This window comes from Prunus dulcis, chromosome 7 (genome assembly GCF_902201215.1).
Source record: "Prunus dulcis chromosome 7, ALMONDv2, whole genome shotgun sequence".
Classification (NCBI taxonomy): domain Eukaryota; kingdom Viridiplantae; phylum Streptophyta; class Magnoliopsida; order Rosales; family Rosaceae; genus Prunus; species Prunus dulcis.
The window spans coordinates 17,340,233-17,352,317 of NC_047656.1; the positions used below are offsets into that span (position 1 = coordinate 17,340,233).

General features: G+C 36.0%; 3 protein-coding genes across 3 annotated transcripts; 2 read left to right on the forward strand and 1 right to left on the reverse strand.

The window, feature by feature from the left end:
- Window positions 1-432: 432 nt before the first annotated feature.
- On the forward strand, window positions 433-1,551 carry LOC117634602 (ethylene-responsive transcription factor ERF017). Its single transcript, XM_034368768.1, has one exon. It carries the CDS (start codon window positions 608-610, stop codon window positions 1,253-1,255), a length of 648 nt encoding a protein of 215 aa, XP_034224659.1. The 5' UTR covers window positions 433-607; the 3' UTR covers window positions 1,256-1,551.
- Window positions 1,552-2,512: 961 nt separating this feature from the next.
- Window positions 2,513-6,756, reverse strand: LOC117635744 (beta-galactosidase 15). The gene is made up of 17 exons (XM_034370100.1): window positions 6,590-6,756; window positions 6,290-6,498; window positions 6,133-6,199; window positions 5,944-6,036; window positions 5,702-5,845; window positions 5,520-5,608; window positions 5,281-5,386; window positions 5,088-5,172; window positions 4,882-5,000; window positions 4,620-4,781; window positions 4,345-4,541; window positions 4,147-4,250; window positions 3,932-4,041; window positions 3,608-3,835; window positions 3,294-3,508; window positions 2,927-3,200; window positions 2,513-2,812 (listed from the first exon to the last, which is right to left on the reverse strand). Exons 1-17 carry the CDS (start codon window positions 6,752-6,754, stop codon window positions 2,705-2,707), a joined length of 2,475 nt encoding a protein of 824 aa, XP_034225991.1. The 5' UTR covers window positions 6,755-6,756; the 3' UTR covers window positions 2,513-2,704.
- A 3,560-nt stretch (window positions 6,757-10,316) lies between these two features.
- Window positions 10,317-11,698, forward strand: LOC117635747 (FCS-Like Zinc finger 13-like). The gene is made up of 2 exons (XM_034370102.1): window positions 10,317-11,023; window positions 11,159-11,698. Exons 1-2 carry the CDS (start codon window positions 10,443-10,445, stop codon window positions 11,316-11,318), a joined length of 741 nt encoding a protein of 246 aa, XP_034225993.1. The 5' UTR covers window positions 10,317-10,442; the 3' UTR covers window positions 11,319-11,698.
- Window positions 11,699-12,085: the final 387 nt, after the last annotated feature.

The window sequence follows — 12,085 nt, forward strand, 5'->3', positions numbered from 1 at the left end:
CATAGGACCTTGAACCTCAAATTTAAGCTTAATATTTAAGATTTTGAAAACTAAGAAAAAAACCCATGGAACCAATTGTGACTTTGAGCTAAAAATTTGTCATCCAAGATGAATCTTGAACTCTAGATAGAAGATTTAAAAGTATATATCCACTTGGGTTTTATTCTAAACACATTATTATAAGTATAAGATTCAAGTTGGGGCGTTACTCTTCCCTTGTTTATAAATTTATTTATTTTTCTAACAAAGGGAACATGAGGAATGAACAACACACGTGCTTGAATCCCATATTACTCTTCCCCCGCGTAATCTCTCCTAACACCACTCTCTGAAGTAGCCACGTGTCCACCTTTTTGACAATTGTAGCAACCCAGCTTACGCGCCTCTGCAGTGTTGACCTTCCACAGTCATCAGTCGAAAAAACCCGTTGCCTTCCCAGGGGCCAAGCCCCAACCCCAAAACCCACATATATATATCGCAGAGCCGCAAATTCCATTCTCAGATGCATACAAGTTAATAACAAAACCCACAACAAAACATCACTCAACACAACTCAGTCAAATCCATTTTCTACTATTACGAAACGGAGTCGTCTTCTTCGTCGTCCATGGTGAAGCAGCAGCAGACCATCGGGAAGCCCTCGGAGCGAAACGACTTCAAGTACAAGGGAGTACGGAAGCGCAAGTGGGGCAAATGGGTATCCGAAATCCGCCTACCCAACAGCCGCGAGCGAATCTGGCTCGGCTCCTACGACTCCGCCGAGAAGGCGGCTCGCGCTTTCGACGCCGCGCTTTTCTGCCTGCGCGGCCGCACAGCCAAGTTTAATTTCCCCGACAACCCGCCCGATATTTCGGGCGGTCGGACGCTCAGCCCGGCAGAGATCCAGGCCGAGGCGGCCAGGTTTGCAAATTCGGAGCCTCAGACAACCCAGCACCACTCGGATCATTCGATGTCGGAGTTGCAGACGGAGTCTCAGTCTCAGTCTCCATCCCCGTCGGTGTCGGAGGGGAGTGGAACCGTCCTGATGGACAGTGATTTTCAAGTGACTCAAAACGATTCGTTTTCGGATCTTTTTAGGTCGTTCGGGTCGGGTAATTACGCAACGGAATACGGGTTGTTTCCGGGATTTGATGAGCTGAACGGGCAGTTTTTCAGTCCAGCAACGACAGAGCCAACGACGGGCGTTGATTACTACGCGGAAGAGAACTTGGACGGCGTTACACCGGCTCAGGGGTCTTTCCTCTGGAATTTCTAAAATTGGAATTTCCAAAGACGTACACGTACACAGTCTAATTGAGATAAAAATTAAAAATTAAAAAGTATAATTTTTAATTTTTTTTTCATACGGGTTGGAGCTCCGGAAAGTTTTAGTTTCTCGAAGCTTGATTACGTAACCCGATTATGGATGAACCAATTTTTGTGGAAGCCATCCTAGATTTGCATTCATTGTTCATACAATTGGTACAAACAACACAATTGGACTCGTATAGATTTTTGTAACTAAATGTATTTATTCGGTGGTTAATTGAGTGGAAATTTTATTCATTTCAACTTCTTTTTTTATTTTTTTCTTCAAGAACGAACAACCACCATAAAAAATATAGTTCCAACGAAAAGACCTACTAACTCTCCATTATCTAGAGTATAATAATAATAATATTGGAATAGAATATTGCACTCACGTTTTAAACAAGCATGATTCTAAATATCCCAATCCAAATCCAGAGGATCCACACAACAAGTGAATGGAAGGGGGCCACCTATCAATTACCACGTGCATGCTTATTGCACTATCCTACTAGTCCTTTTTCTAAACCTAGCTAGTGTATTATTTCATTCAAATTAATGCACATTTCTTAAAATAACAAGGGTGGCCCGAGAAGATTTCATTTTATGGTAAAAATTCATTCGTCTCAGTTAATTCACAAGAAGAAAAAGATGAAAACAGAGGATTTGTTGATTTCTAAATAGTTGAGGATTTGTTGATTTCTAAATAGTTAATTTCGACAATAGAATAGGATACAAAGACTTACTTCACATTAGGATCAAAAAATTATAGTACGTGTGAAATTGTTTATGATAACTTAATTTCTTACCATTTTAAATGGAATGAACTTCTATTATATGATGTGTTTGAATTCTAATGTATAACCATCATGCACTCGAAATCATTCCATAGATAGGTACGTTCTAGGACCTGTGGTGGAGGATACTAAGAGCTTGCTGACACAGATCACTGGGGAAGGTTTTACCCATATTCGTCGTACTGCTAATGGTGTGGCTCATCGTTTAGCTCGTTTTGCCTTGCATATTGGGGGTTCTTTATACTGGTTCGAGGAACCTCCTGATTTTATTTCTGATATATTGTACGAAGATTGTAATTCGTGACCAAGGAATTTCTTTGGCCCTTGATACGAGTTCAAACTTCTTATATTACTTTTTCACATCAATAATATTCTATCGCTTATCATCAAAAAAAAAAAAACCATCATGCACAACTGGATAGAAGTAATGAACATTAAGGAAACTAAGAAATTTATTGATAGATAAAAAAGTTAAAGTGCCTTGAACTCTAACTAGAAAATGATTGCAACCAACCTAACCTACCCCTAATTAAAGCTTTGGTTACTACCAAATTGACCTCATAATAATACAATAATTAAGATAAAACCTAACTTTTCTAATCTAAAAAAACCCTATAACCCTAGCAAACAGCTTCCACAGCCAGCCTCTTCACAGAAGCACCACAATTTGCTGATCCAAGTTTGCTCTCTGAAACATCGATCGAGCACTTCTCCTTGCCCACACATTCCTATAAAATCACATTTAAAAAAAGGAGGTTACATATTTATATACATAATTAAGAAGGAAATGCAACTTGAATTTTACAACAAATGATTGGGGAAGAAAAATAATTAATACTTACAGTTTGAATGATAGACAATACATTATTGGCATCACAGCTTCCTTTCTCAAATGATCCACATCTGCCTTGTGGGTTGCCAAAACTAGCAAACTTGATTGATGAAATTGGACGACCTTGGCATGCCAATTCCAATGTGTGCTTCTCGTAGGCATTTGCACACACTGTTCCAGTTGTGACGGTTTGGAAATTCACAAGAGATGGGTTGCCACCAAATTCCTCAAACAAAACCAGAGTGTTCTCACCGTCTTGCATAAACGATCGCGGAACATGATACCTTAAACACAATAAACATATAATTAAAATCGTGATTTAAGATAAACAAGCAAAAACATTTGATGAGCCGCCAAAGAAAAATGTTGGTAATTACCATCTCTGAGTAGGTTTGCCACAATTGAAGACACACTTGTTGTTATCGTATGAGCCACGGTAGTCACAAGCTTCAAGGCTACAACCATCTTCCTCAGCCAAATAGCTTGGCCAATATCTCCCAAGGCTATTGCCATTGACCCAAGCATGGCCCTTCCCTAACCCTTGCAGGTCCACAACAACTGGATCAGTTCCCAGAGGAGCTTTGAAAGTTGTCTGAAACAAAGCAAACATAACCAAATATTATTATATTGCTTAAAGTGTTACTGAGTAATTAAAACAAGCTTAATGTTTATAACATTTGGGTTTACTTACCTTGTACCATGTCATCATCCTGTTAATTGGTAGGTTCTCGGCTGACCATTTAGCAGCGTAACGAGAATCGGTGCTAAAGAGCTGGTTCTTCAAGCCATGTAGCCCAACCTCGTATGACCATTTGTGTGCTGATAAATCCTTGATCACCATTTCATCACCATTTTGTCCCACCAAAACAACAGGACCAGGAACTCCAGTATTTATCACTTCAAATCCACCTCCATAGTTCTGATCATAACCCACAAATTTAAAATAAATTAAAACTGATATAACTAATCACAACCACCTAATTGATCTTAAAACAAGAATGCAGTTAATACGAACCGGAAATCCAACGGTGGCACTCAGCAAGGAAATCACGTTCTTTCCGGGGTTTAACTTGACATTTTTCTCAAAAACATAATTGTAGTAATTGTATTTAGCCCATTCAGAACCTATATTTACCGAGGTTAGAAAAATAAAATAAAAATTAACACAAGCAAACAAAGCTATAAGTAAGTAGTTAAGATACATTAACAAATCAGATTCCAATATCTTACCAAGATATTCTCCATTAACATATGCATGAAGGATAAAACCAGTGGCATTGATCTTTAGAGTCATGTTCCCACTCCAGATTGGATCGTCTTTGTTGAGATAAACACTGCTCAAAATCCAAGTTAAAAAAACTTATTATATAGGTACACCTGGAATTTAAAAAAAAAGATACAAAAAATAATTAAAACATTTAATAGTACCTTGTCATGTACCAAAGGTAATCACTAGCATCAGCTGCAACCTCCTTCTGATCCATGAGTTTATTTGCAGTAACTTCTCCCTTTCCTTGAAGACTTGTGTCATCAATGTTTTCAGGCCTCCACAGCCAGCCAAGAGATTCAGGTTCATCCTCAGCCTTGTTCACCATTTTCACCTTAACTGATGTTTGTGTGTTCACCTAAAAAAAAGGGTAAAAAACAAATTAATAAAATAATTCATATATATGAAGCAATTTTGAGAAATAATTAGTGCATACCTTTGCAGTGTTATATCCTTCAGTTTTGCAATCAGGAAGAATGCTAACAGACCAAGCAGGAATGGTGTATTTGTTTTCTTGGAAAGTGATTGTATGATCAGTGCTGGAATTTGCATTGCCAAAAAAGCAGCTTGCTGAATCATTTGTTGCATACATTGTGGCCTAAAATACATAAATATTTATACAAAAAATGAGTCAACTGTGCCAATTTTGAAGTCTATAAAACATCAATTAGTAAATCAATCCAAAATCATAAACTTACTGAAACAGAGTTTCCAAAATCGATGGTGGTAATATTGCCATGGGTGAGAGTATACTCCATTGATTTCAGAATCTCATGAAGTTGCTTCAAATGCCCCCATTTAGGTTGGTTCAAGTTACCTGTAAAAGGACCAAAAAATATGTATGAAATCATAAAGCCAGGACTATTAAGAACTGTGTAGAACATGAATTCGACAATTCGCTTACCGTATTCATCAAGAGGAGCATCATAATCATAAGTTGTGGTAATATATGCAGCTGCTGTTCGACCGAAGTTTGTTCCACCATGATACTAAGGATAGACAGACACAAACACAGAGATACATAACAGTTAGAAAAAGTGTTTTACATGAAACAATATATATCCGATGAATAATCTTAAAATAATCAATGTACTAACCATGTAATAATTCTGGAAAGTTCCTCCGGTCTGGAAAAATCTTGCAACAGAGAAGGCAAGATCCTCAGCGGTCCTAAGTGGGTCTCTACCACCCCAGCTCTTGAACCTGAATTATGCATTATATAAATTTAGGAAAACTTTACCAAAAGAAATAATTTAAAAAAAAAAAGAAAAAAAAGTTACCAGCCATTGCATTATATGAATTATGCATTATATAAATGTAAGTTTCAAAAACTTACCAGCCAGTCCAATTCTCAGTCCACATTTTAGGGCTATTGTCATTATTTGGTTTGAAATTATCACAGTACCAGCCATTGCATGTGTTTATCTGATAATAAAGAATTGAATTAAAAAATTAATCATACATAACCAAATTAATATAAATAATTTAGAAGAAAAAAAGAGAGGGAGCAAATTTTACCATTGGTTGGGGAGCATCACTTTGTTGGCACATAATCCATGGAACTCCAATGTCAAGAGATTGGGCAAAATTTGAGCACCAGTTCATATATGCTTTGCCAGCATCTCCATAGTATGATTGCACATTGCCATATTCATTCTCAATCTAAAAATAATAATAACAAATTTAGATTATTACAATAAATATATATTTCTGTATAATATATGAATAAATTCAAAACAATTGTATTTATATGTATATACCTGAGCAATAATAATTGGGCCACCTTGGGATGCAAAAAGTTTCTCCTTTTTCATCATATTAACGATCAAGGTGGTAAAATTCTTCATCTCACTCTGCAAAAAAGAACAAACAAGGTTAAAGGTTTTGACTTGTTTTGTTAACATAATACTAGAATTTAGGTGACATAAAATGAAAGTCATTGAAATTACCATGTAAACATCATTAGCAGTTCGAATCTCACATCCAGGCAGATTATGCAACCAAACAGGAAATCCTCTGTTGATAAGATGCAAACAATCAGATTGTGTTTAGGACAAAAACTAGTGTAAAAGAATATGAAACAGAAAATTTTGACAGAACATGTACCCATAGTTCCATTCAGCACAAACGTATGGACCGATACGAAGAACAGCATAAAGTCCTTCGTCTTGAACGGTTTTGAGAAACCTGACAAGGTCGAGATTACCAGTAAAATCATACTGGCGACGAACTGGTTCATGCACATTCCAAAAGACATACGTCTCAATGGCATCTAGTCCACCCTCCTTTGACTTCCTAATCAAGTCTGGCCACATCTGCATGTGCACAACATATCAATGAGTTAATTTGATTACAGAAAAACACATTAGAAACACTGAATCGTATTTTACTAAGAAAAAAATTTACCCCTGATGTGCTTCGAGGATAGTGAATTGAACCGGATAGCAAAAGTCTTCGTTTACCATCAATGGTGATGGCTCTTCCATCGTGTGAAACTTCGGTGGCATTAGCGTACAAGCTAAGCATAGCTATCGATAAACAAAAACAAAATGCAAACTTGGAGATCGCCATTGTTGAAGTAACAAAGAAAAACACAATATGAGAATGATCAGAGAAGTGTGCTCTATTTATATGCATCAGTGAGACCAACAAGTATCCTAATCAAACTTTTATTCTGGTCAGAAGAGTTGAATTGAATTAATGACTGGTTTAACAAATTTGGATAATCATAAATTTGTGTTACTCAAAATTTTATCCAGAATGGATAACTTTTCTGAAGTTCAAACCGAGCAGAGCAGATAGGTGATCATCAATCCGACGTAGTTCTAGTTATCCAAATTCTATACCAAGTGTGATTCTTTATCAAAACCGGATAAGTTATCCAAAATCTATACTAAGTGTGATTATCCAAACCCGATAAGTTATCCAAAATGTATACCAGGTGTGATTATATATCAAAACTCAGAGTTATCTGGTATGTTTTTATTTCGTTGTATAACTCACCTTCATCACAATCAGAAAGATACACGAATGAACATAAATTCTTTTAAGGAAACAGCAGTTAAATGGTGTCCATCAAACAGTCCATGTTGGTTCCAACAATCGAGAACTACCAACAAAGTTAAAATCTTGTATATGAAAAAGCTATATGAAGCCTTATAGAACTAGAACGCTAGTACGATGTGAACACCAATATACAAAGGTCTACATTATAAAATTCTTAATCACTTCATCTATATATATATATATATATAAAGCAAAAGGCAGAGAATTGTGAAACATTCAAAATACCAGAAACTGCCTTTGTTAATGCAAACATTAAGAATTGAAATTATTAATTAAATGAGGATAATATGGTAAATTCACACTTTTTCGTATTAAAAAAATTAAAATTAAAAGAAAATTCAGATAATTGATCCTATTTTTATGGAACACAACTATCTATTATCTTTTTTAATTCTAAAATAAATTTAAATTTTCTTTAAAAAAGCCTCTCGCAAGCTCGGAAGAGTGTGCAGAGAGACTAGTTTTATATTAAGCAATATGGTTTTTATCGCAAAACGTCTATGAGATTTCCTCCATTTTTTTTTTTTCTCAAACATGGATCGTCCTTCACGTTGACCCGTACATCAATTTCGTCTCGAATTTGTTAGTTTTTGGAACATGTAATTATAAAGATTAAACTGTTTCTAGTTTGTTATATCAAGCATAAATTGGAAATCATTATTTAGTAAAAACATAGACTGTCAGCACGGTCTTACATGTCTTGGGGCGTATGAGTCCGGCCCATTCATCAAAATGGGCCTTGCCCGGGCTCTGATGTGATCCATACACTTTAGGTCAGTTGAGAGAGGTGATGATGTTGATCAATTTGTCTATACAATAATAGAGTAGCAAAGTCCATACAAAGACAATGTTTAGATCTCTTTCAAACATTAAGGCGAAAGTAAAACTAATTGGTGGCGGTCAACATCTTGCATCTCACACCAACAATTAAAAACAAACAATTGAAGTTGCAGACGTTTGTTGGGGAGTGTTTAAGTCCCTTTACACGGAAGTTTGATTTTCAAATTAGAGTAATTTAGGCCCGTTGTGACTGTTTTTACAGGAAGCAATTTTCTTTATAAGCGCTTTTATTAGAAGAATGTTGAAATTTTTGTTAAAAATTCAAGTGCCTTCTTTTTTTTTAGAAATTCTATGATTGCATTCATAATTGAGTCAAAAAAGCCACTAGCCACAAAGGGCCAATACAAACTAGCCACAAAAGAGCCATTACAATAACGGAGCGGTCTAATATCAAAATTAAGAAAATCAGGTATGTCTCCACCAACGATCAGGCAAGATCGAAGAAACTCTGGCATAAGCATCCAATTAAGATTGCAAACTTAGAATAATAAAAAAGAGATAAAGCTTGAAAAAAACAAGGAGAGATGAAAAGCTCTCACAAAGTAGAAATGAAAAGCTCTCACAAAGGAGAGATGAAAAACTCTCACAAAATGAGAGATGAAAACTACACAGAGAATCAAAAGAGTTTTTACAACTTATTCCAAACATAAAAAAATTGTATTAAAAAAAATGATAGTGGAGAAATTCAAGTGCCTTCTAAAGAAGCACCGCATAGGTACTTCTTCAAAAAACACTTTTATGACTCATAAATACTTTTTTAACTTGCTTTGCCAAATGCAATTAGAAACGCTTCTAATCATTCCAAAAATTCTTCCGAACATGTCCTTAGACTATTGCGTGTATTAATCTTTTATTTTTATTTTTTGGTTTGGATTGTAATTAATTGAATGTTATCAACATCCTGTAAAATGATTCTTTCTGAGGTCATTGTCAATTTTGTGACTGGCGACTGCGGTTTTACTCCGGCTACAGGCAATAATATACAACTTCAGCTCCACGTGGCTCCACCTGAGCCGTCTAATCACAGACATCCACTTATGGTTTCTGGACCCTTCTGGTTTATTGATGTTTTTGGAGCTTTCTCTGCTTATGACAAAAGCGTCTCTAATGTTAAATCCCCATATTGGGTTTGACATTCAATACAATTACGCACACCAGTATTGTTTATTGTCCTAGTTAATATAATAGTAAGCCTTTCCCTTTCTTCTAGTACAATTCCATTGGTGTTCCCCAAACCTACTTCATTACCCTAAATATAAATAAAATAATTTCACCTCAAAATTTTTTTTTTCAAAACAAAAATCTCTTAAAAATTTCAAAATATTAGCTTTACTTATTTTCAGAATCCCAACCATAGGAGCTTGGCACACATTTGAAGACAAATTTATATTTTATTTTATTTAAACATCTTGGAGACGGTAATAACTAAGATCATAATTAATATAATACTAAAAGTTAAGTGTATTTTTTTGTAAAAATACATACTACAAAATAAGCCTATGAAATGGTGATAATTTCTTTTAAATTCTACATATTAATAAGTTAATTCTCCATTTAACTCAATTGTGATATAATAAAATTAATTTTTTTCTTTTAAGATTTTCTTTTTCTAACATGTTTAAACATAATTTTTAAAAAATATTTACTTACCACTTTAACTCAAAGCATATGCTCACCTCTATTTTTCTCAAAGAAACACGAAATTTACATATGAAATGAAAGCTACACGTTTTACTTGCCCAATTAAAAATTAAGAATATAAAACATGGAAGACAGCTAATGCTCAAAACAAAATGTATTTTTGTCCTTCGATGGGAATATCACAATGCAAGGGTATTCTAGTAATTTAGTGTTGCAAACAAGAAACCAGGCCCGCATCACTTTCACTGCCAGAAGTGGGCCCTTAGTTTTCAGTGGGCTCACTCAACTCTTTAGTGGTTTAGTAATAATTGCCATGCCCAATAGCCTTGGATCGTCGACACGTGCGACGAGTCCAACGGTGAAAATGCCCAAGGAATCTTATGGTGGGCCACAGCCCTAAGCATGTGGCCCCAATAATTGGAAAAGGACATTTTCTAAAAAAATTGGCCTATTGACAAGTGACCTTTTATTGGAATCAGTTTTATAATAAATTTAAAATTATTTTTATTTTATTAAAAAAAGAAAAAAAAAGGATAAAGCAACTCAATGATTTCATGGGTGTTTGAAAAACAATCATCACCCATATAATTCCAAACCAAACCATGGGCTGAGTCCTACCCACTCCTCCTTCATATACTGAAGACCCTAAAACACACATTTTGTGCAAAATAGCTTAAGGAGACAATTTCCAAACCGCTTCAATTTCATTTTTATGTTGAAGTTTGGCAAGAGGCCATTTCCAATGATCGGGAAGCTGTCGGAATTGCTAGTTTCCGGCAACCGTGCCGGGTTTTTCTTCGACATGGGCACGACAAGCCCAAGAAGTCCATTGGACCTCAAGATGCAATCTTCTAGCCCCAGAGGGTTGAAGAATTATGATCTTGGTGGTGTTGGGTTGGGCATAGTTGCTGCCTTGGAAAAGTCGAGCCATAATGGACGTGAGATTTTGGCCAAGTATGCGGTTTGTGGTCAAAACCTGAACCAATCAGAGCCAATTCCTGTAAGCTCTGCTCAAAACTGTGATGGGTTTTCAACCAGGGGTCTCCCGGAGTTTGAGGAAGATAGCTTGGAGAATTATACTTATGTGACTCAGCGTGGACGCAACAAGTCTTTCACTAGGGTTTACTATGATGAAGGTGACTGCAAAACCAGTTCCATGCACCATCGTGTAGAGGATGATTTGCAGACATGTAATGATAACAATCTTGCTTCTGTTTTTCCCACCTCGGATTTTCTCAGTTCATGCCATTTGTGCAAGAAAAACCTCCACGGCAAAGACATATACATGTACAGGTAAAACCACAATTACTTTTTCTTGTTTATGTTTCATTGTAAATGTTTGGTTCAACCCGTCATGTTGCTTTTTGTTGTTGAAGTTGATGTTGGGTTTGTGATTAATATATGTTTTCTTTTCTGTGTGATTTACAGAGGAGAGAGTGCGTTTTGTAGCACAGAATGCAGAGCAACGCAGATGATGATGGATGAGAGCAAAGAACGATGCAGATCAGAAGCTTTAAGATCTGTGGAAGTTTCAGGGTCATCTTGTTCAAGAGATCAGATCTTCTCAACTGGGATTCTTGTGATTTAGCACTGTCAGTACATAGGCGGCTTCACACTAAATACATATAGATGAGAACTATCTGCTTTTTGTTTACCTAAGAACCAAAAAAAGTAAGAAAAGAAAAAAAAGGAAAATTTTGGCTATAAGTTGGAATCGATCGACCTTTGTATTCTGTGATGACAACAGGAACATTTTTTAAGAATAAAGAACAATTCTATACTTAGATTTCAGTTACACGTGGAAAGGAGGGTCGACTTCTGATTTAGTGTTTCATGTAAGATTTATGCCAGTGTAATTAGATACTAGCCCAGAATAACATGAGATAATAATCTCATTCTAGTAATTTTGCAGCGGGTTGTGGCGTTTGAACTTTAATCTTAAGTCAATTTAGATGTCCTTTTGTTTAACGTATTTCTAATCCATTCGAGTTTGTAGACGACTGTCTCTAAAGTTTACGTTTAAGCGGTGACCGGAAACATCATTGCGATGTGATTCGACAAAGAAAGTGTTAACTTAAGAGCCTCTGTTGAATTTGTGACGATCAAAATCTGGTAATCTCTAAACAGAGGACACGGGGTACGAATCTTTTTGTCGAAAGTGCTGCTTAGTGCTTAGTACAATACATAATGGAATGGATTGAAAGGAGCATTTAAAGCTTTCTCATCACTCGGACAGAGTGGACCCCATTGAAGACTTTAACCTAAATTAGACAGTGACCACCGAAAATGAACTGTCCAGCTACACAGAGCACCCATATCCTAAAAATCTTGTGGTCCTACCAACCGGAGCTCTTC

Bases quoted from the DNA above. Each gene is read 5' to 3' on its own strand.
- LOC117635744 (XM_034370100.1), bottom strand. From the start codon at position 6,754: ATGGCGATCTCCAAGTTTGCATTTTGTTTTTGTTTATCGATAGCTATG. The intron at 6,499-6,589 runs GTAAATTTTTTT...GTGCACATGCAG, and splicing joins ATCCTCGAAGCACATCAGGG to ATGTGGCCAGACTTGATTAG. The intron at 5,609-5,701 runs GTAAAATTTGCT...CTTTATTATCAG, and splicing joins GTGATGCTCCCCAACCAATG to ATAAACACATGCAATGGCTG.
- LOC117635747 (XM_034370102.1), top strand. From the start codon at position 10,443: ATGTTGAAGTTTGGCAAGAGGCCATTTCCAATGATCGGGAAGCTGTCG. The intron at 11,024-11,158 runs GTAAAACCACAA...TGTGATTTACAG, and splicing joins AAAGACATATACATGTACAG to AGGAGAGAGTGCGTTTTGTA.
- LOC117634602 (XM_034368768.1), top strand. From the start codon at position 608: ATGGTGAAGCAGCAGCAGACCATCGGGAAGCCCTCGGAGCGAAACGAC.